Below are 24,387 nucleotides of genomic sequence, written 5' to 3'. Positions count from 1 at the left end.
GGGTTCCAAAGATTCTGGATGAACTTCCTGATGAAGATGTCAACTGATGAAAAGATTCATAGATAAGACCAGGCATCATCTATGTCATCTGGGGTCTGAAATCTGGCCCACATCATGCAGCGTTTAGACGCATGATGAAACTCTAGCACCAGACCCATTTCGTCTTACCAGTTTGTCCATCACGAATGAGACTGCACCATGTCACTGGCTGTCATTATTCACATGCACACAGATCGTATCGCCCTGTAGCTTCAGGGCTTGCTGCTGATGTCTGTCCGTCAACAAAGGAACGGTGGCTGCTCTGCCCCAGGGCAAGTGCTTAGCTCAGTGGAAATCATCCAGGGCTTCATCTGCAGGATTAAGGTTACATTAGAAAGCGCCACCTAAAGGTCATGGTGTGGCGCACTCCAGTCGACAATCTCTCCATCAACTCCTGAACATTTGTTACACACAAACACACCTATGAAAACACACACTCAGTGATGTGAAGTTAAGCCTTAAAACCTTGTGTTGTAGACGATGTCAGCCACCCTGATGCGACAATAATCCGAGGTTTGCCGTTGAGGAAGACTGAGATGGGCAGCCATCTTTCTCATCAGCTTTATTAGTCTTATGTTAAGCAGAAAGCCTTTTAAAATTATAAGCTGCTTAATTGTTGACTGTGGAGGTTTTTGAGTATCATGTCTTTGAAACAAAAAATGACGTATCCTCTTTATTAAAAACCTCTGAGCCAGTCTAAGATCTTTTATATTTCCTATATTTTCTTGCAGGATCGCCCTCATTACCTCCATCCATCTTCCCATTAACTCTGACCAGATCCTCTGACAAATTAAAATACATCATCACGTTTCATCAGAGAGATAGATGTTGTGTTCAGGGTAATGTTTTTCATGAAGCCCAAACAGTTCAATTTTGGTCTAATTTAGTTCCTTCTTCCTCGTGTTTGCTGTGACCCATGTTGCTTGTGAGAAAAGTCCTTTCTTTTAGCAACATCTCTCTTCTTTCCAGTCTTCTAATTAAAAATCAAATGTTTTTAGTGCATAACAAATAGCTGCCCTACGCGTCACATTCTCCCATCTGAGCTGCAGATCCTCCAGAGTTATGACGGAACATGTTTCAGTGGGTCCATACATAATGATATGTTTCTGTGTATCATGTATTTCATTTTCAGATGACCAAAGCCATTGATTGGGGGTACTGCAGCATTTGAGATGTGGCCAGTTTCCCTAAGTTTGTGTCATTGAAACAGGATTAGGAGTCAATGTGAGCTCAGTTTACTTCCTGGACTGCTGTACAAGAGGACAACAGAACATGTAAGTGAAACCCCAGCCTGTTGTTTTGCAGAGGACCAGAACTCTTCCCCAAGCAGACCAGCTTCGGAGGACTTTGGCTTATTTTGACAGTTGGACTTTGAGATGTTAGGTCGGTCTCCTGAGTTGGATAAACAGTGTTTGTCTTTGACTGAAAACCCCCACAACTGCAAAAACAAAAAAAAACAAAAAAAAGAAACGCTTCAGGAATGAGGAAACACTCACTTGTTTTTCTACAGCTTTCAGTAATAGGCGACATGGGTCAAAGGTTCACCATACAGTAAAACACAAGAACGGCTTAGTTTTGTTTCGGAATGAAGACAGTGAGATGCCTGCTGCAGTCATGTGATCGTAAATGTATAGGTGTTTGAACTGTCATTCATTGATTCATTATCAAGTGATGTTTTTCTTTAGATATAGTAACATTGATGTGGGCACTGATGAACCTCAGACGATTCTCAGGCACAAGAAATTTAATAAATGTTCTAAAATTTCAGAACACCTTCACTTCCGTTGGCATTTCAAGACAAAATCAAGAGCCTGGAAGGTCTGCCAAGTATCCAGAGTAAAGCATCTGCAAAGCACACAGTGCAGGGGTCATCAGCTGGGTTCAGCTGTGGGCCAGTGATTTTCCACATTACATAACTGGGGGCTTCACAGTGGACATGCAGGTGTCACTTGTACATGTGGAAAATCTATATTTCTATCTGTGGCTCAGATCCAGCCAGAGAGGCATCTGTACAGTGAATAATTAGCTTTTTGTTCACTCGCTGCCTCATCACGGCGTCAATTTGGTGAGGTATTTATGGAGCTGAGATTAAATGAAATAAATTAATAAAACATCTTAAGAAAAAAAATGTTTTAGAGAATGAGCTATTGGGTGGATAAAATGTTTATGTCACCATATGCTTTCTGCCATTTTCACTGGATTTGAGGCTGTTTTGACGTGACATTTTAAGAGAAAAGGAAAATTTCAAGCCATATTCTTACCTTTGACTCTACTAAACTACACTAAAATATTCCTTTTTTCCAACAACATTCACATTTTTTGGGATGCATCTGTATGTATACTTGACAGGACTGTTCGCTGCCCTGAAAGTGCAGTTTTGCTGCTCCATAATACCTACATTCCTAAGAATACTGCAAATCAGGTAAACTGTCAGATTATTTAAAGACACAAAGAAGGCCCATACACATTTAAAACATCTAATTTAAGATGGAAAAATTATGGTGTTTTTGAAACTATTACAATTTCTATTTTTTTAATCACCCTAATATTTATTTTAATAACGTGGGTCTGGGAACTGCACCTATGGATGAACTAATCTTGTTTTTGTCTTTTAATTCTCTGATATTTTGTGAGGTTCTTGATTTTTCCAAGTAGTAACTAAAGAATGTAGTGTTTTCCGGGTAACCTATAACAAGCTCCAGTTACCTTAAACCTGGAGCTGGATTTGACGTCAAACCAGAGGTAACGGCATTCTAGCTAGTCGGAATTTCAACATGGCGACGCCCATAAACATAGCTTGAAACGGTTCTTACAAACATTATTTTAAGCTTTACTTTCGATAAGGAAACAGCACGAATAATTTATTCTTTGTAGAGGCGCTACATGTAACACTGACTGTAAACACTGACAGGTCTTGTAAAATAAACATGTTTTCACCACATCTTCGTTGACGTGAAGAGCGGCGGCCATATTGAAAAGAGACGCCCCCCTTACAAGTCGTGTTACTCCCAGTTTCCCAGTGGGAAATGCAACTTTGGACTGCGTTCCAGTTGATTTTTCGGACTGGGAAGACGGAATTTCCCAGTTCCGAGTACGACTGGAAAGTAGAATAAAAACACACACAGGCGTGTTTCCAATTAACTCAAATGCCAAAGCCATAATTATTAGCTCTATATGATTTTTCAAGACATTAATAACAAAATCTGACATTCTCCATCTCAGTATTGTGGCTTTTAGCAAATGAAAACAATTTTGGTAATTCATGACCTGAAACGGGTGAAGTTGGAAAACATAAAAATTAAAGTGTCTATTAATTCAATATATGCGCTGCAAAAATACAAAATCTTACCAAGTATTTTTAGACTAATTTCTAGTGCAAATATCTTAGTAAACTTGAATTAAGACCAATTTAAAAGTAACTTATCAAGATATAGGAGCTTGCTTTAAGTAAATAATTACTTAATATTGGTGAAAGTGCTTGTTCCATTGGCAGATTATTTCACTTATGAAATGGGGAAATTGTCTTGGTACAAGAAAATGTATCTGCCAATGAAAAAAATAACTTAACCAATATTTAAAAAATTACTTAAGCTATATATTGGTGAAAAGATACTTGTTAGTTTTCACTTATTTCAAGTGCAATAACATATTTGCACTAGAAACAAGACTACAAATACTTAGTAAGATTTTGTGTTTTTGCAGTGTGTAAACTTCCAGTTTCACCTGTAGCCATTGTCATGACAGGTGGTTAGAAAGGGTTTGCAATTCTAAAAAGACGAGAGAGACGCACAGTCTTACATGAACACATTTTTATTGCAATAGCTCTATCGAAAGCAAAAAACTTTTGATAAATATAAACACTATGCCGATGCTCAAATCGCGTTCGAGTACCTCTCGTGCCCCCTTTCCCCTCCATGAGGAAACAAAAAGGGAGAAAGAAAGACAGAGGAAAAAACCCAAAAAGGAATAAAAAAAAAAATATGGGATGGGCCACCTGCTGAGGCGCCGATCAAAACATGAAAAAAAAAAAAAAAAAAAGCAACAACTTCCTTTATTTACACAAGGAGGATTTCCATTTCCAACACAGATCCCTCTTTTTTGTTTTTCCTCATACACGGGACGTACGTCGCTGAAACGTAATGCACATACGAAGGATACACACCTCCTCTCTCTTTCCTGTAAAGCTAATAAACAACAGCATTCAACTCGAAAAAATAAGAACACAAGCAGCAGGGCGGAGCGGGAGTCGCTTCTTCTCCTCGGCTTCCACCGAACCTCATTCCAAGAATCAAAAGCATTCAGAGGTGGGTGAGGAAGAAAAACCAAAAAAAGAAAAAAGAAAAAAAAAAGTCATCTTGATCCTCATATTTGCCTCCCGACTAGTAACTGTACTACACAGCAGCAAATAAACTGGATTATAGTTACAAAAAAAATAATTAGGCAGGTCGTTTTTAATACAAATAACTGCAAAATGCCTACGTAATTAAACAAAAGAAAAACATTTTATTGTTCTGCTTTTTCAAAAAATAAGTTTTTTACTTTCTGTAAACTAGAAATACGAAAAAAATCAAAAGGTTTGAGAAAAATCTAAACTAAAGTTTGCATAATAATAATAATGATAATGCATTACCTTATGTCATGTCTGCAAGGATATACGAGTCTCCTCATTTTCGTACCCATTTAAAAACGTCGAGGACACATCTGAGGTTGCATTGTTGCCAAGAAAAACAAAAACAAAAAATTAAACCAAACTTTTCTGTAAATCGAAAGGTGAGAGAAATTTTGAAACGACGGGGTGTAGAAGTTGAACATAAAGGCAATCCAACATGGACATTTCTGAATAAATTAAGAGGGATTAGTCCACAAATCCCCACAAAACTACCAGTTTTTTTTTCCTGCCATAGCATTAAAACCCAAGCGTGACACGTCGCTGTAGCATAGTAAGTACACAAAAAAAAAAAAAATGCAAACAAAACAAAAAAGAAAATGGAAAAAGGAAAAGAAAAACCATCTCATTTATCTCTGACCACTGCGACCGATGTGGGATTACGGTAAATCTTTGTTCGATCAAAGGCGGTAAAAGGAGGGCGAACGAAACAAAACAACCTCGAATTGTTCGGTAATATACATGTAAGACACGTCACAGGCTTAAAAACAGCATTTTGTGGAGGTTATTCTACAGTTTTCATATCCCCTTTACCTCCAAATACATGGGGAGGAAAAAAAAAAATCTGTAACCTTCTCAACATGACAAATTTCCCGTTTTCCTTCTTAATTTTGTCAACACTGGAACTTAAAAAGGAGGAGGCAGTTCAGTCGGGATGAGGTTTAAGCCCCTCATTTCAATACGGCACCCATCCTGCTGACGATGCTGTGTTAGTGAAAGGCCGTGATCTGGCCGTGCAAAATAAAAAACTTAAATAAAATAAAAAAAGAAAACGGAGGTAACTAAAACTTAAATAGAAACCAAGTGAACAATAAGCGTCTCTAAAAAGGACAGAAAGCAAGGGCAGAAACGGTAAACCCTGGCGTAGTGATTGTATGCGAGAGGAGGCGGTGTCCGGTGCGTCCCGCCTGCTGCGCCCCGCCTGCTGCGCCTGGGCCGGCTGCTTGGGTTACTGACGTCATTTCCAGCCTCTGACGAACATCTATGTGTGAAAAATCCTGACCGACTGAAATCAAGAGCCCGTGAGAAGGAGTCGCCCTCGTCAGAGCGCCTCACTCGTGTCGCGTTTGACGCCGTTCGCTGCGCTCTTGCATGAACTGTAAGGACCGCATGTGAGGTAAAAGTGAAAGCAACACACACAAAAAAAAGGAGCCACAAACATGTTTCTACTTCAGTCTAAACAACAGTGCTTTGTGCAGAAAACTGAAACAAACCAACAAGCAGCAGAGGGGGGAAATAATGCGTATCCACCAGCAAATTCTGAAAAATTATTTTCCCCCCAAAAGCAAATAGGTCAATTTTTTTGATGCCCTAGATTGAAAAATATAATGGTTCTTAAAACCTGTCGAGCTAGGCTACACTTTTTGTTTTAAATTAATTTAAATTCAAGTCCTCTCAACAAAAACAATTAAAGCTTCTGTTTTCAATGACACTTGTTCCCCTTTTGTTTGCACGCCATCATTTATATTTTTGAGTTTACAAAGTGAGACACTTCTAAACTGTTGAGGTTTAGAAGGAAGCCAGAGCTAGCATGTGCAAAGTGGAGTCATGTCCTGGTGTTTTCAGTCATCTCCATTTCCAAGCGGATTTTTAAAAATTTCCACTTTGAAAAGTTATCTTTTTTTGGGGGGGGGGGGGAGATATTTTAGTTTTTAGTGGTAAAAACAGTCAGTTTGTATGCAGACAAGAGTTGGAAATGGAGCAGAAAATAAGGTTAGTTTAGATATCAATACTCCTGGCAGATTTGGATCTAAAATAATCTTAAAATTAAAAAAATAATAAATAAAAAAATGACTGGAAGTAATATTAATGTGTTGGAGTGGCTCAACCAGAGTCACGCTTTATGTAGTTACTCTGACATGTGAATGTGTTTCACGCAGGAAGATTTTTGGTGGCGCACAACCTCCAATTTCAATTTCTTGTGCAATTAAAAGCCATACAAAAATTGTCTAAATACTGGAGGAAAGTAGCAAAATATTGGTCAGCGATTGTAGCAAGTAAACACAAATGTATTATAAACTTCATTAAAATTTACCACAATGCTAATTTATAATGAAAGTATTAAACGTTTATGAAAAAAAAAAAAAAAAAAAAAAAGATTCTGCCTCTGGAATTTTAATATTAAACTCCACGGTGGACGTACTGCTCAGATTCTTGGTAGAAATCATATTTGTCTTTGGTTTTAATACTCCAAAAAGTAGGCAACCTCATTTTTACACAAGAAATATTGCTGGGTGGTCTCATTCCTCTGAAGTATGAGAAAAGTTTCAGAAAATTAGCTGCTGGCGTGTGTTTTCCCGCAATATTTTCCCTCTCTGCTGAGTACCTTTAGTCTAGGAAGCAAACTATGAAATGTACCGGGACATCTGTATCTGCTGTTCCAAATAAATAGATGTGCAGTCAGTAAAATAAATACTGTAACGCTGTAAGTTTTCCTACCGTAGTAATACACAGATACTGGCGCAGTATTGCAGCAGATTTGGGAGCCATGTTGTACCTGGGAACTAGCGTGCTCTCCGTGTGTGTGTGTATGTGTGTGAAGCCAACATGGACCCAGCCACAAGCTTTGTACTAAACACATTGAAGAAATGTTAAAAAATATATGTATATATGTCTATAAAGGTCTTCTACAAAAAAAAAAGAAAGAAAAGAAAAAAAAAAAGTTAAATTAAATAATCTTGAGGATGGATTATCAATAGGGTACAAAAAAATTGATGGTAAATGATGAAAGAATATTTCAAGCTTCCAAGTTCGTACCATAATGCCGGTGCTTTTAACTCTAAATTTCCCTTTTGTTTGTTTTTTTCTTTTAATAATACCGCATAGAGAGAAATTTTTTTTTTTTTTTTTAAACCAAAAAAAAAACATCCCTGTGCTTGTGTTGTACACCCCTCGGTTAAAGTTCACTGACCGCTGCCTGCTGGATAGTAGTGTTGAACTAACAGGAGGGGGTGGGAGGGAAGAGCAGCAAATACTGGCAGCAACCATCGTTTGAGGGGATGATTAACAGGACAGGATATGCATATAAAACGTCAACAATGAAAAACTTAAAAAATAATAATCATAATTAAAAAAAATAAAAAATAAAAAATGGAACAACCCGCAAGCGTTTTTTCTGGTTTGTCATGTTGAAAATGTCGTCTGCGACCAGATGAAAGCAGCTTCTCAGTGTGACTGAAGGTCGAAGGTCACTGTTGGAGGAAGGGGGGAGCGGGGCGTGGGGAGGGGCTAAAGGTCAAAGGCAGAGTCAAGTGCCCCGAGATCAGAGATGACGAGGAGCAGGAGGAAGAGAAGGAGGAGGCACACGGTGGACCTCTGCTGCTCAGTCTGCAGAGACAGAAAAACAAATAAAAAAAACGGCGTCATTTGTCAGGAATCAACCTCCATAAACGTTACGATACATGGAATAGTTAAAGTACAGAGTCTTTTGTCATGTTGTCAGCCTGGCATGTATGCATTTCATTGGGATTTTATGTGAGGAAGCAACATAAAGTAGCTAGTCATTTTGAAGTGCATCAAAAGTCTGAAAAGTGTGGCATGCTACTGTGTTCATCTGTTTGATTTTTTTTGGACAGAAAATATGAGCTTTTTCCAACATTTTGAAGCACATTAAAAATGATACAACTGGAAAAAAAATCTTAAAACAACAGCAAAATAGAAAAACAAGAAAAAGAAGACTACCAGAAAAACAAGACAAAAAAGGCTTACTAAATAAGTGTAGGTAGTGCACACACACACACACACACACACACACACACACACACACACACACACACACACACACACACACACACACACACACACACCAGTAACATAAAGTTTGCTTCCTGCCCTGCTATCAAGGCCGAGCTCCGGCTGTCAGGTCGGCTGTTGCGGGCGGGCCAGAGGCCCTGTTTGACCTGTGCCATGGCCGCCGTCCAGCTGCGTTATTCCACTGAGAGCAGCGCTTTGTCTGACAACAATGTGAGCACCACGACACAATGCAGAAGCTTTGAAAGGGGACAGGAGGAGGGGGGCACTGCTGGAATGCTGCTCCCCTGTTAGCCACCAGGTTAGAGGGAGGCATGGAATGACAGAAATACAGGAGGAGTTTGGGAAAGCAGACAGTGAACAACAAGGTTAAACCAAACGCAGAAACAGGTACTGGAAAGCAAAAACAACACAAAAGGAAGTGGAGAGCAGTAGTAGTGGTAGTATAGAGGAAGTCGAGTATTGATGAGATAAGCGAAAGAAATGTGAAGGTGAAATAAGTGAATTGCTTGAGTGATAATGCTAACAAGCGAGCTCACAATATGCTACGTCATTCCTTCTAAACAGTTTTTTGGGACAGTTTTCAAAAAACGTTTCCATCTGGAAAGCACATAAATATAACATGTGTAATAATGGCAGACAACTGTAGCAAAGTTGAAATGTTTTCTACATTTCTGCAGCGAAGCTGGTGGACTGATACACTTCACTTTGAAACACAGATGCTATTTGGCAGAGCTGAACACCTCCAACCAAACAATAGGCTGTTGTGAAATTGTAGATTTGTAATATCAGTTAACATATGATACGAACATTTTTGTCACTTCAAAATGGCTACATGTGGCTACCCGTTGGCTTCCCCAACATGAAGGATTTATTTACCTTCCCACAAGTGAATCATAACAACAACAAAAAAAATCCAAACTAACCTTTAATGTTTCATGTGCGTCTTCGGTTCAGTGGTAATCAGAACTAGCCCTATTGGACAGCTACATTTCAGTGTTGTAGTTTTACTTTCATTAGAGCTGCAGTAGGCAACTTTTATAAGTATGTTGTTATAGTAAAACATGAGAAAAATCATTTGTGAAAAAAATAGATAAAAAAATTTAGTTCTACTTCCTCCTTCCTGTGGTCCTACTGCCACCTGCAAAACTGCACCGCTCCCAGTCAGAAACAGCCAATCAGAGCCAGGAGGAGGGTCTTAGCGCTGTCAATGCCCTCTGCTAGGCTACAGCTAGTTCCCTACACCAGTGGTCCCCAACCTCCGGTCCGTGGATCGGTACCGGTCAGTGGACCAATTGGTACTGGGCCGCGCAAGAAATAGTGAAATATTTCTGTTTTATGTWTTATTTGAGTCTGGAGGATCTTTTATTTTGAAAATCCTTTAACCGGATTCTCTCGGTTACTCGCGCACCAACACTGAGGCCACAAGCAGCAAAATGAGTAAGAAACAGATCAGATGTCTTTGGAAAGCTTCTTTGCGAAGGAGAAAAGGCCCAGAGAAGAGACAGGAGAATGGATTTATCCCGGAACGGTAGGTGAGTCCCACATTACAAGCCCGCTCTGCGTAACACGCGGCGACCGACTGCTAATGAGGCAATGAAGCTTCAAACTGCCTTGCCACATAGAGACCAAGCAGGCTGTGGATATAAGCAACACTTCAGTTGTTATTGTCTCCCTTCACTCCCAGATGGGACCGTCTCGTTGCAGAGAAACAAGCTCAGGGCTCCCGTTAGTCATTATTGTGAGTTAAAATTTTCACGAAAGTAAAATGTTCGTTTTTGTGGCACATCTGTATCTTATTTTGAAGGGATATATAAACGTTACCATAGCGACCAGAGTCAGAGCGTTTGGGCTGCGGTCGAGAGGAGATGAGTAGAACTTGTGAGTCTTAAGTCTGGTTTAGACGGAAAGATTTAAGAATTGTCGGTCGATTCTCCAAACCTCTGTGACCACAGAGCTGATAAAAGTCCAACAGGTTTGATCGGTTCGTGTGTCCAAGGCAGGAGCAACACGAACTGATTCCAGTCACGAACATCCCGATTCCAGAGGATAATCCAGTAAAACCCCCAACATAGCGGGAATTTAGAATAACCAAACACGGATGATGATGTAGAAGCAATAGTGACAGTTTGTGGAGTCATTTTAAGAGATAAATGACGTAACAAAAAGAAAAGGCGTTGGATAAAAGACGACGGTAGCAGCCGCTCTATTTGCTGCACTATGATTTGGAGGTGAATATGTTTTTTCATAGTTAACATTTTTAACTGAATAAACATAATAATGACCTTTAGATTTAGATTTAATAATAAACATTTCCACATATCATCTCCGATATCCACCGGACTCAGCTGTTTGGGATTCCCCTCTGTTCTTACGTCACCACGCTTTCTGATTGGCTACCTATCACATGAAAAACCCCACAGATAAAAACTCCAAGACAACTCAAATTGGGTATATTCAGGATTTAGCGGGAACACCAACAAGCCCCACCCCCCCGGGGCCGCAGCAAACTTTTCCAAGTCTTGACCGGTCCGCAGTAATAAAAAGGTTGGGGACCACTGCCCTACACTAAAATAAAAATAAATGACATTAAAAATTATCTTAAAAAATAATTTATATTGTTAACTATAAGGTGCCCAAAGGCCTGCCCATGTCCAAATATTTGCTTATTTTTAAATACTTTTTTAATACTAGCCATGCTAACATGCTAAAGGTAGTTTGAAATTTGAACTCCATTATGTCTTGGTGCTAAAGTGTTAATAAAACCATGTTTCATAGCGACTCCTCCCCAACACATAACATGCGACATTGCATCTGTTTCTAACATAAATAATTAGTAAAAGAAAGATCTGGAATTAGCCATAAATATCTGATATCTCTCCGAATCAGAAACAGAAATCTGTGGATTTAGTTGTTTAATAATTTTATATTGTTTCAGATTTTAAAACAAAACTTAAATGTGAACTATAAAAGAAAAGTAAAAGAAAAACGGCTGCAGAGTTTGAATAAAATCCCACAGGCTTATTGGACAACCAGTAGAGTAGGAGTGCAGCTATGTGCTAACCCGTTGTCCGTTTTCTTAACGTTCTGAATCTTTATATATTTACACAGCAAATAACAAGCTTTAGCTAAACAGTGCTTAATTATAGCAGCGACAATAAAACAAAGTTGACTCTGAGCGTGGGCGTGCGCGAGGCAGCCAGAGAGCGGCTGAGAGAACGTCTGAGGTCTCTGGGTTTTTCTTTGCAGTCCAGACGCGGACTTTGATCAAAACAGCGCTTTCAGGACACGGGCCAGGCCGACCTGAGCTGACCTCGCTCCAGTGTGCGTACGCTCCCACACTCGCCACAGAATTGGGTTAGAAAAACACTGTTCACCAAACACCTGCGCTAGCCAGGGGCTGCTGGTGTTGTTGCAACACATGCAGGTGGCTCAGCCCCACCGCCCGTCTCTCTCTCTCCCTCTGTCTCAGCCCCTCTGCACTCGCTGACCCACTGTCTCTCACTCTCCGTCCCTGTGTGTCCCTAAAAACCCATTCACTCAGATCGGACAGACAAAAGGCATCATGGGAGTAAGCCACGAGCCGGGGTAATGGGTTTAGCCGACATCGGTTGGCGTGGCAGCCAAAGTGATGGTCTTTCAGGAGCAGACTACGGGACGGGAGACTTGATTCCCTGTCACCTTGTCAAAAAAGTTCAAATTCAAAATACTGGATTTAGATTTTTCCTGTCAATGAAACCTTCATTGTGTTGGGTAGATATAGGCGGGTTGCTCCAAGTGAAGCATTCGTTAGGCATTAAGTTATAATTAGATAACTGATATTGAAATCACTCTGAGTCCTTTGTCTGCAGTCAAACATGATCAAATGTTGAGCTCAGCAACATGTTTCCATTGACTTGGATGGAACACATTTGGATAACAGATACTATGAGTATTAGGTTCAGACTAAGACTTTTTCTTAATTGTAAGAATAATGAAACATAAAATTAGTTGAATAAGGAGACAAAAGTACCAGAAGAAAGTCATAAAATTACTAGAGTAAAAGTTGTTTTAATGCGAGCAAAGCTTTGATCGAGTTCTCCAGATCCGACATGGTTGGCTCGTCTAGAACGTGATCCTTTCTTCAAAATTGACTCGGTAATTTGTACAATTATTTCAAAGTCCTGAGATTGATAATAATGATGTTCAAATATGGAGTATGTCCCATCTGTAAAACTGATACCAAAGTATAACTTCCCAAGATGTCAAATATTCCTCATTTTAGATTTCTTATTGCTTACGTAGGAGTAAAATTATGACTTCGGTCTAGTAGCATTACGACTTTATTCTGGCAATATGAGTTTATGCTCAAATTATTTTGACTTGTATTGTTACGACTTTATTCTGGTGAATTTATTCTAGTCATTTTTCTCGTATTATTATGCTGTTATTCTCATAATACAATTTGTCATACGACTGTTATTTTTCTATTCCGTTTTATTATACTTTTTCTCGTATTATTATGACTATTCTTGTAATATGAATATTTTCATATTTTTACTGTCGCATAACTTTATTCTCGTAATACCACAACTTAGTTCTCGTACAACTTTTTTTCTCTAAATATGACTTTTCTCATAAAATGACTTTATTCTCATAATTTATTCATGTTTTCTTACCAACACTCGTATAATACTTATAGATTCAAGTAACAATAAAATTGCACCAAACGCTACAAATAACTGGGTTGGTGAAAAGTTAAATATTAATGTCAGTAAAGTTTCTTTGCATTTATCACAATTAAGCATTCTCATTCATTTCAACATCTAAGAAGTTAAGAGTTCAGCAGAGCAGAAAGAAATGACAGCAAACGACAAAATAAATCCATGAAGGATAAAAAACCCTAAATAAACATGAGCACACATGTTCAGAGTTTGTTTAAGAAAGCTCTCCAACGTCACATTCCCACAAGTCCAAAGGTAGTCCGGTGAAATCTTGCTTTGTCATCGCAGTGTGTTTGAGAGGAAAGGTTTACTTTTTTCCCCACTGGGCTTCAACAACTTCCAGAGAAGCCTCAGTGATAACAAAAAGGAAGAAACTTTGAGAAGCTGAGGAAATCTAATCTTAACCTAACCGCAGACTCATGACCATTCAAAAGTATCTGACTCTACAAGCCTTACTTATCTAGTAAAAGTTCATGAATAATACTGAACAAGCATGACTCGCTTAGAAAAGTTGTTAAAAATTTAGCAGCAAATATTTGGTATTTTGAGTAAAGATGCACCGATATAAAAATCTGACTCTATACTGATATCTGATATTAATAGCTGCGCTGTGGCCAACAACCGATATTTATTTAAATTGGAGAAGCAACATTCAGTGTTCTTGAAAACTATGTTCAACTATGAACCCGTTTTTCCCCTCGGCCAGCGAAGTGCGCAGTGCAGAAGAGCGCAGCAAAGACGCATGCAGTTCAGGATTACTGGTGTATTAAAAAGAAACACTATTTTGCATAAAAACAAGCATTGCTTAGCCTGGTGGGTGGGGCAAATAAAGCACCGCCAGGCTTAACATACACTGGGGGAAACCCTGCACCTCATACAGAGTGGTGGAGAGGTGATGATGTGGGCTGGTGGTGTTGCCACATTATCTGGGCTCCTTTCAGTCCTTTGTTTGACCATAGACTCCTCTGGATAGTATCAGTGTTATTGAAAAGTGGCTTCCTATTAAACAAATAAAACATAAAAATCTGTTGAATATTAACTCATAAATCAAGGTTTCAGCCTATGATAAGGGGAAATGTTTGAGTGAACAAACATTTAGAAATTAAGCAACTCCTCCAAAAGATAAGCGATACAGTTTCTGTGCTGAAAACTTTCAACTGACTTATTCCAGTCAACCAAATGTCTAAAAAAAACAAAACAAAGTTAAATATGATTTGCATAGTGTATAAAGTAGCAATGAAGATGACAGAAACTGCAAAAACAACATTTAGTGTGTTTGGTATGGGAAAAAGCAGCTGCTGTTTGTTTGGGCTGTACAGGAAAGTTTAGATAGATCCCCAGAGGCAAAAACTGCTCACAAGAACCGCTCCTGGCTGACATTTAAAACTATGAGAAACACCTTGAAATTCTCTAATACTCCAGGAATTTGGCGACCATTGGGAATCCGGCTAGACCGAACACGCCCGAAGGTTTAAGGTTCAAATCCCTCTTTTAACCAAATATACCCCAGCATTGTCTGGTTGATAGATTTATGTTCTCCAATGAACACCCACCCTCCCCAAAAGCTATAAATTAAGGTTCCACTCAAACAGGAAATGTGATTCTAAAATGATTTTTCAGGTGCTGAAAGGTATAAAATGCAACAACAACAAAAAAAAAGTCACGATATGTACAGTTTCAGGAAGCCACAAAATCTTTCCCCTGACAGTCTGATTCGTAGCTTCAAATCAAAACTGCTTTGTGTGCAATCCTCGTGGTTAATAACTCTAACATCTGTCCGCCAACATATCAGGCTATTTAGGAGGTAGAGAAACTGCTGCGTGCAACACACACTGGTACAAGTTTACGGGGGTGGACTGGTTGGGTGGCGGGGGGTCCTGTTACGAGCAGCACATGCCTCAGACCGGCCCATAAATTTATGTCAGGCTCGAAATAGAGCTGTAAATATAGAAGGGCCTCGCAATAGAGGTGGGAATGAGAGAGGAAAAGGGCAGCCTTGTACCATCTTCACATCTTCAGGCACATCTTGGTCCCCTGCTGGCTTCCCCTTATGTGATAAGCCTGCCTCACACTCCTGCCTCACGCCCTTTACCACCTCACAGGCACTTATGATGGGACGGGAAAGAAAGAAGAGCCGGTTCTCATGGCGGTGCTTTAGCAGTTACCATTTCCTTTACAGTTTGCCACCTCAACATCTGCCATCGTTCGTTTTTCTCTACTTTACAAGGTCTTTATTCACAACCAAACAAAATTCAACTCAACTGACTGAAATCCACTAACGCTGGCCAACACTGACTGTAACCAGCTGGTAAAACACAAACGGGGTTGTTTCCTTTGAGGAAACATTGGCTGGTACTAGGGCTGGGCGATATGGCCTTAAATCAATACCATGAGATATTGAGGAATTTACCTCGATAACAATAAATGGACTTTAAAACTAAAGCTTCTGCAAATAGAAGAAAATGTGTATTTTTAGTTAAGAGTCACCGAACAAATAAGCACAACTGAACAAATTTAGAAATATATAACTTGGCTTCCAACTTCCTTGCTGAACCCAAAATATTCTTTAATGAATTATATTTCAATTACTCATTTCTTTCATTTTTTTTTTTAATTCAGGTAAACTGATTGCAATTTTCTGGCTGATTCTGATTTTTAACCAATAACGATTTAGTAGCTAAAGATAGTGGTGAAGTTGCTAAGTTGGCTGGAGCCGGGTGGCCATTACTAGCCGCCCACATGGAGAAATTAAATGTGGGAGAGTCTGGGAGTCAACAGGGCAAGTAGTTGATTTTCAGACTTTTGTGGAGTTTAATAAGTTTCAATTACAATAAAAAATTTGAGCTATTTTTTAAAATTCTTACTAAACTTACCAAACAACATTTTCAAGATTTAGCTAGAAGTCAACTGGATAAAATAAATAAATAAATCTAAACAAACCAAAAATCAGCCTTCACCTCAATCCCCTCCCTCCTGGTCTCCTCTGGGTCAAGAATCCAGGTGTGCCTCAATGAGTTCAGCTCTGCCGCTGAGAGGAAATGCATTCCTGAATGATGATGCGCTTCCTCTCAGCACCGCTGTGTGTCTTAACACGCCGCTGCTGCAATTACGGCGCCACATCAAAGGCTGCCTGCCATGACTCAGTGCAAACAAACGCACGTTGACCTGGATGCAGGGGGGAAAGACTGTACACACACTGGCCGACACACACGCTTGCGACACTCCTTATACTTCACGAGCCTGAACGGAATAGATCCTACATAAACTAGCAAGTGGATAAACAAACTGGTCATGCAAGAAAAGGAAAAAGCAATCTGACGAAACATTTAAGTGCACAGTAAACAGAGAAGCAACCAGTCTGGTTGGTAAGGCTTAAAAAAAAACTTGTATATGGAGCATGTCTACTTAAATAATTGAATAATCTGACTTCTGGAAGAAGGTGCTGTGTTGAGACTTCATAGAAGATGAATTAAACTAATTGCAGGGCAATCCAGAAACAAAACCTTTAAGATGTTGCAACACAAAGCCTTTCCATGAGTTAGAATATGGCCTAGTCAAAGTCCATCAAAGCACTCTGGCAAAACTAAAAACTGATGTCCACATATGCCTTCCATCCAATCTGACTAAGCTGTTAGTAGTCTGAAGAAAAAGGCAATAACTGCAGTCCCCTAAAGAGCAGTTATTTTTAACAACCATTGCAATTCATATACATTTCTTCTGAAACCATGAAGTCAAAAAAAAAATGCAAAGGTACTTTAAATAAGTAGATTTAAAACTAAAATGTTGTATTCTAAGAGATGTCCCCAAAACATCCCCAAAAATTATCAAGACTTAAACACTTCCACATAACTAGGATAAAAATTACAAACTGAACATTTCCAAATCAATTTAATATTTTATGCATGTTAACATTCAACTTCGATGACACAGTAATTTGCCAAACAATTTCTTTAAAGTATGAAGACCTTGATAAGATAAACTGCAATCGGAGATAAATAAAAAAGATTGTACTGCAATCCTGCAAAAGATGCTTTATAAATCAGTTTACAGAGCCTTATTCAAAATAAGGTCTCAATTACTTTAATACAATATGAAATTAAAAATAAATAAATAAATAAAATAAAATAAAACATGAATGGGGAAGGGGAGCACAATGGAACAATTTTAAGACTATGAAAAAAAGATATGGATATGGAAAAAAAAAATCTAAAAATAACCTTTTAGTAAAAATACCAAGGTTTCATCGTATTTTCACAATTGATATAATAATTTGACACAGAAAAGGAGAAAATAAGCTCACTCCTAATTATTTTTGCTGTAATTTTGCAGAATGTTAGTTTGTAAGAGCTTAATTTATCTGACTTCTAACAATGCTGTAGTCTCCTTTCAACCAGCGGAGTGGCAGTGAACAGCAACAGGTGGGAGAGGGACGACCCTGTCTTGATCTATGCACTGCACGACTAAACACTTCATATGAAATTCAGGCCACAGGAATGATTTTTCAGGTTTTAAATTGTACCTTTTTAAATACTTAATATACACACAATGATACTGTTTATTTATTTGAAATGCATTACAAAATCCCAGCCAAAGGTCCTTCACAAATCCCACTCAGTGCAAATTCAATTTACATCAACACATTTCACAATCAGATCAAACAAATTATCATACTCGACTTTGTAAAATAATACCAAAGATGTATCAATTAATCATCCATAATTGATTACCCTTGTTCTAGTGGTTGGTCATATAGAGAATAATATGTTTTGCTATTTATAACACAACTAACATTAAGAACTCAAACCATTTTCCATCTGTAAATGCATCAGCCACAAGTATGTTTTCATTTACCGTGCGATGCTCTCAGATAAGCAACAAATGATAGATGAAGGGATGTCTTTAGTTTGGTGAAGATCCAATAAATAGCTGGGATTTACACTTTAAAATCTTAGTGTATCAATTTCTGTTTTAAGTTACAAAAATATTTTTTGGAGACTAAATTTATTTAGTTCTCATGAAATGACTGTCATACAACATTATTCTTGTATTATTATCCCTTTATTCTGATAACATTGTGATTCCATTTTTAAACTATTGCTTCTATTTCCTCATTATTACTTTTTCCCCTCACAATATCACTACTTTATTCCCATAACTTATTTTTCTCAAAGTCACAGCCATTTGTGACCAAGAGAAGTACATATGTGAACCTTAACACATATGTACTTTATGCATCAAAGTACATAAATGTATGTATTTATGTACTTTAATGCATAAATGAGAACACTTACAATCCACATTTTTGGTGTTTTAATTCTATAAGAAAAAGAAAATCTGAATCAGTCAAGGCCAAAATCATAAATTTTTCTGACACTGAAAACCAGAAATAAACCAGTCTGCCCCATTCTCTACAATACAACGGCATCTAGACATTCTAATAGTTTTCATTTAAGAATTGTAATAGAAAATAAAAAAAGTGGATCAATTAAATCACTGCAAAGCTGCATAACAACTGTTAAGTTAAATGTACTCCTGAAACAGTGTTTTTCAACTTGTAATGAAGGTAAATGTTTACAAAACATTAAAATGTCTCAAGTGAATGGCTTAAAGCAGACAAAAAGCGATTAAACACACACACACACACACACACACACACACACACACACACACACACACACGTAAACTCTGCATACATGCTGACAGAAACGAAAACAGCAACAAGTGGACAGACGGGAACACAGACGCCGCCGCCAGCTAGGGCCTTTTTTTAGGGTGACTCAGTTCGCAGCTGACCTAAGATAAACCTCTCTTCATTGAGAAAACAAGCCGTCTACCAGTCTGCTGGCACACAACGCAAATGAAAAAAAAGAAGAAAAAAAAAACAGGGCCTAAAAGATGTACCACACATTTGTGCCACTTCCTGAAACAGCGCCGTTACAGACTAGACTTGAGTTCCCCAGACAGAAGCCTTCAAAGACAACAGCTGGCAGCTTCAAGTGTCAGAAACAGAAGATCTCACAGAGTTGATTTAGGACAGAATATACATTTTGAAAAGCTGCACATTGATGTAAAAGGACTCAAAATAGCATACAGTTATTTTGGACCCATAACACTTTTTTTCTTTTTACTCACTGCTAATTTGAAACAAAATCTCATGTGGCATCAAACACAAAACAAGTCAAACTCACCCTTGGTTGCTGTGGTGACTCCATCCGATTTGGTGAAGTCTATGCTGGCGTAGGCTCCATTCTCTGGCAGAGGTACCATCCCTGGCGGCGCCACTGATGCATTCCCGCTGCTGCTACTGGCCCCTGGCGCTCCTGCGTTGCTCCCATCTTCCCTCAGCTCCAAGGCGATGTAGTTGAGGCCGTTCTGGTAGCCGACGGACGTGTTCCTGCACATTCTGCTGGCGCCAACCCCCGAGGAGGCGGACGTTGGGATGTTCCCGGACATGGCGTCAGTTTCTGCATTTCTCACCTGGGAGTGGTGAACTGGCGAGTCTCCTGCGCCCGCCAAGGACATCCACACGCTGTCGAAAGACGCCGAGCTGGCCCACCTGGAGGTCTGTCCCTCCGTCTGGTAGGATCCATTGGCATTCGGGGCCGAGGGGTTGGACAGAGACGGATGGGTGGCTGAGGACGAAGGCGTTGAGTTAGAGGATGAGCTGGAGGAGAACGTTTCTGAGCTGTGTCTCCTCCTGCCTTGGGGGTCCGCTCGCACCACCTTGGGCTCCGACTGTTGGGTCGAAGGAGGGTGAGGTGGGGAAATGGTAGACGAGGAGGTGGTGGAGGCAGGGTGACCATAGCGTCCCTCTACGACGCAAAGATGCTGCAGCATCGCTGTGGGGCTTTGAGTCCTCTCACCTCTGCTGAGGTTGAATGACATGTCCGTGTAATCGTCTCCTACCGACCTCCAGTGACCGCCTGAACCGGCGACCCCAGAGCTGTTAACCAGAGGTCGGATGTAGCTGGGCGGGTTCCAAGGAGCAACAAGGCTGGGCCTGGGGGACTGGTTCTTACCCAGACACGCAGTGGCATCATGCTGGTCCGACCCGACCTCCACGCTCATGTAGTCTTGGGGAGGAGAGCAGCAAGCGTCACTGGATACCAGGGAGGGGGCTTCATCTTGAGTGGACAAGGGATAGGGAGGGGGCTGCTGTTGGTGAGGGAAGTGTTCTCCAAACTCAATATTGATATACTCTCCGGGACTTGAGGGGCCTTCGCGTGGGACGCTGGTGACTGGGACAGACCTTGTAGCACACGGGGTCTCTGTGGCGGGCTCGCCGACCCGCAGCGGGCCATTGAAACTCCTCCTGCCTAAAGGAAGGCGGGTAGGTCTCATGACCCGTCGGTCAGCCATTGCCGCAGTTGTATGGTGAGCTCCATAGGGAGGAGGTGGGTGGGAGGGAGTGGAGGTGTTGCTGCCCCCTCCTATTCTTTTTTCTGGCACCAACATTGAAGCAGTTGCAACTGACGAATACACTGGTTTGGCAGGGGAACTCATGGGTACGTATTCCCCATCCTCTCTCTCTTCCCTCTCCCTGTTGGGGGCCTTATAAGAGCGGGGGAGAGAGAAGTAAGGACTGTAAGACTTCAGGGGCCCCTCGGGTGTTCCTGGTGTGTAATACACACTGCTGTCTTCACCTGGGAGCTTGCGACCACAGCCGCTGTAGGACATGTCCATATATTCTCCGTTTTCAGGTTTCTCAGCCATGCTGTTACTTCCACCAACACCAGCAGCTCCAGGACCACTGGAAGAGGCCTGGAGAGGAGAAGGAGAGGTGCCACTGCTCCCTGGGAGCATCATCATGTAGCCGTGAGAGTCCGTGGAAGATTGTGGGTGATGGTGGGCTGAGCGCGTCCCTAGAGCTGGGCTGTGGAACTGGGGTGAGTGGGAGATCTGGTAGGAGTAAGAAGAGGGTTGCATAGGCATGTAGTCAGGAGGAGTGTCCCGCGGCGACGCCATTGCCACACCACACATCATGGGCATGTAGCCGCTGTCTTCCTTGGCAGAAGAGGAGGAAGAAAGAGGGGGGCGTTCGGCTCCGGCCTCCGACCTGGAGAGTGTCGAGGGACGGCTCTGCTGACTATGTTCGGAGCATGAGCTGTAGTCGGAGCGAAGTGAGGAAGAGGAAGAGGACGGCCCACCACGGAGCAGCCCGCTCCCAAATGGCAGCACTACGTCTGACCCCTCATCCAGCGAGAGGTTCGTCTGGGTCATTTTCTGATAAGTAGCTACTCCGGAGGCTCCGGTCACACCGGCAGCTGCTCTGGAGAAGGAGTGCGTCCTCCTCCTCAGTGATGAGGAAGAAAAGCGCTCATCCTCGGTCGTTGAGGTACTCTCATCACGTGGTGTCTCACATCCACTGTTGTTTCCAGAGCCCACACTGGTGCCGAAAACGTCCCGGTTCCAGCCCATGGCCATGTAATCGTTGAGGCAGTTTTCCTCTCTGATTGGTGGGGTGTTGCCCAGAGAATCCGGCGTGTTGCTCCTCACCCGGAAGTACCGGAAGTCACCGGGACTGGAGCCGTACTCATCAGAGGAGTTAAAGCCTCCATCGGATGGGGAGCCACATATAGAGGCGCTTGATGGGCGGGTGAGCGTGTCAGAAACAGAGCCATGGCCGCTGCTGGAGGAAACACTGACTGGGCTGGTGGTCGAAGGGAAGTGGGAGACGGGAAGTGAGGCTGAGCGGGCGTGACAGGTGGAGGGGATAGCTCTGACATAGCGGTTGCTGGTAGTGCTCGTGCCAGCATTTCCTGTTGCAACACCACTCCAGCTGCTGCCACTCCCGCCGCTGTCCTGACGGCCATGGGGAACACGGGCTGCGTTGAGGTGGACCAGGCTTCCCGTGGCAGAGCGAAATGGCCGATTCATCGTCCCCTCACCTTCGCTAGATGTGCGGAAGCGATAGCCGCTCGCCCCGGAACTTTTACTAGAGGGTGGCGTGCCGACTACAGACTCCGTCCTCGACCGCCGCTGCAACCCCGTCTGACTTGGAGGCAGGTTACCCAGGTGGCGTCGCGTGGTGATGAACGACATGGGGTTGGAGCCTGAAGATTGGCTTTTGCTCCTCGGCCGGAATTCTGCAAAAGCTTTCAGGGCTTTCATTGTTTCCAGGATGGTCTCGTGCATGTTCTGGGCCACCACCGAGTCGTCCACCTGCATCCATATTTCCCCAGGCCCGATGGAGGAGGAGCGGCCCACCTCTATGAAGAAGAAGCTCTCAGAGTGTCCACAGCGCCTGATGTTCATCAGCTGGAGGTTAACGCAGGGGGTTTCAGAGTTCAGTTTAACGAGGTGAATGGTTTTAGTAGACAGGCATAGCCGATAAACACCTGTGAGGTTTTTAGTTTGACCCAGTCCTTTAGGTTTAACATTAACCTGCCAAACCTCCTTAAACACAGTCCCAGGGCTGACTGTACCATAGCCATCATCTAAATCATCAGAGTCCACGTGCCCCCTCTTCCCCTCACTCATTAACTCACTGATGGCCACATACCAGTCCTCCTGCTCCGTCTCGTTTTCAGCCACAATAGCAAAATATTCGTCCTTGGTGTACAGGGCAATGAGGTGTTTGTTTTTAGAGTCCGCCCTTTTGTTCACTGTGAAACACTGGTAGAGGTAAATAACCCTCTTCGGAGGCGAAGCGGCCACCGCTCCTCCGCTAGCGGCGGCAGCGGTGCGCAGGCTGTTTCTGAATTTCTTCTCGCTGTCGTAGTATTCCAGACGACTCGGCCCCAGATGGCTGGCAGCCCGGAGCACGAAAAACCGCTTGTGTCCGTGTTTCTGCTTTCTCAAATAACCGCACTTTCGAATATCATCCACGACTTCCGAGCTGTTAGCGACGGTCACAGCGGCGTATACATGGCTGCTGCCGCTGCCGCTAGCGGCGGGGTCCTCGGCTGTGTGTACCTGGCTGATAGAAGAGGAGGAGGAGGCTTTTCTGCCCGGGGACTCGGTGGTGTTTTCCCCGGAAAGATGCTGCTGTGGGGCCAGCTGGTAGTGATGGTGCTGCTGTTGATCCTTTGGCGAGTCGAGGCTGAGGTTTTGGTGGTGGTGAAGGTGATTGGGGGGCGGCAAATGTTGGTGAAAACGAGAGCCTCCTCCGCCGCCGCCGATATTAATTAACGGGGAAGGGGGTTCCCCGACTGAGCTGTCTCCGTTTGCTTTGGCGGCCGCAGGACTCGTCCCCACGTCCCTCTGCTGAGGCTCCACCATCAACATAGCCGCCTTACCCTCCTGGTAATTCGTGAAGTTAGCCATCAGGGAATATAAGCAAAGGTCACTTTAGTAGCAGGCTAATCCGAGTGGACTCAGACCCCATTCTTGTTTTGGGAGACGAAGCTCCCGAGTCCGGCTAGGCCAGCTAACGGTGACTCGTACGGCTCAGAATTGCAATCCTCACACACCGGCTTTGTTACTACGCCTGAACAAAACACGTCTTTTCGACTCTTTTCGGCGACGAATACACTCCACTGTTGGCTTTTATCACGAAATAAAGCCTACCGTGTAGAACATGGCCACGCTCAGCCTTGCTTCTGTAACCGGGAGGATCCAGCTAGCTCCTTTAGCAATCCGTTCCCTTCTACTCCTGTACACATCTCTACGGGCCACAGCACAAACAACACATGACCCTCTGCGTCAGCCAGAAAGCGGGAGGAACAAAGACTCAAATACCGGCTGTGATTGGCCCATCACTTTGACTGATACGTCATGACAGACGCCTGGACCAATCGCTGCAAGATATTAGCACTTTGCGTCAATGCCTTGAACCAATCGTGTTCCAAAGATACAACTAAAGTTTATAAATAGGAGGTGGCTTTGCAGGCTCATTTTAGCAAGTGAAACCACTATTGTACTGTTTCCAAAAAGGGATCTCGGACTTGTAGAAACAGAATAATAATACTTCTGTCCAACTATTACATAGATATTTAATGTACATTTGTATTACAATTAAATTTCCGTTGAATAAACAAATGGTTTAAATTAAATCAGCCGGTCAGTCTGTCAATAAATCAGTTTTTATTTATAAAGCACTTGCATGCTGTTAAAGATAACACAAAACTCTTTACTGAGGTTAAATAGAAGAACAACAATATAGACAATAATAACAGACAATGCAAAACAAAGGACACAAATTATGATAATAATAATTATTATTAAACTACAATAAGTAAGATAGAGCTGCTAAAACACAATCCTATTTTTGTCATGAGAAAACTGTAG

General features: G+C 41.8%; 1 protein-coding gene across 1 annotated transcript; it reads right to left on the bottom strand.

The window, feature by feature from the left end:
* Positions 1-7,810: 7,810 nt before the first annotated feature.
* On the bottom strand, positions 7,811-23,985 carry irs4b (insulin receptor substrate 4b). The gene is made up of 2 exons (XM_008435140.2): positions 19,347-23,985; positions 7,811-8,032 (listed from the first exon to the last, which is right to left on the bottom strand). Exons 1-2 carry the CDS (start codon positions 23,422-23,424, stop codon positions 8,028-8,030), a joined length of 4,083 nt encoding a protein of 1,360 aa, XP_008433362.1. The 5' UTR covers positions 23,425-23,985; the 3' UTR covers positions 7,811-8,027.
* Positions 23,986-24,387: the final 402 nt, after the last annotated feature.

The sequence above is a fragment of the Poecilia reticulata genome, linkage group LG18 (genome assembly GCF_000633615.1).
Source record: "Poecilia reticulata strain Guanapo linkage group LG18, Guppy_female_1.0+MT, whole genome shotgun sequence".
NCBI classification, from domain to species: Eukaryota; Metazoa; Chordata; class Actinopteri; order Cyprinodontiformes; family Poeciliidae; genus Poecilia; species Poecilia reticulata.
This window is presented reverse-complemented; position numbering and strand designations above follow the sequence as displayed.

Excerpts from the sequence above, each read along its gene's own strand:
- irs4b (XM_008435140.2), bottom strand. The coding sequence starts at position 23,424 with ATGGCTAACTTCACGAATTACCAGGAGGGTAAGGCGGCTATGTTGATG.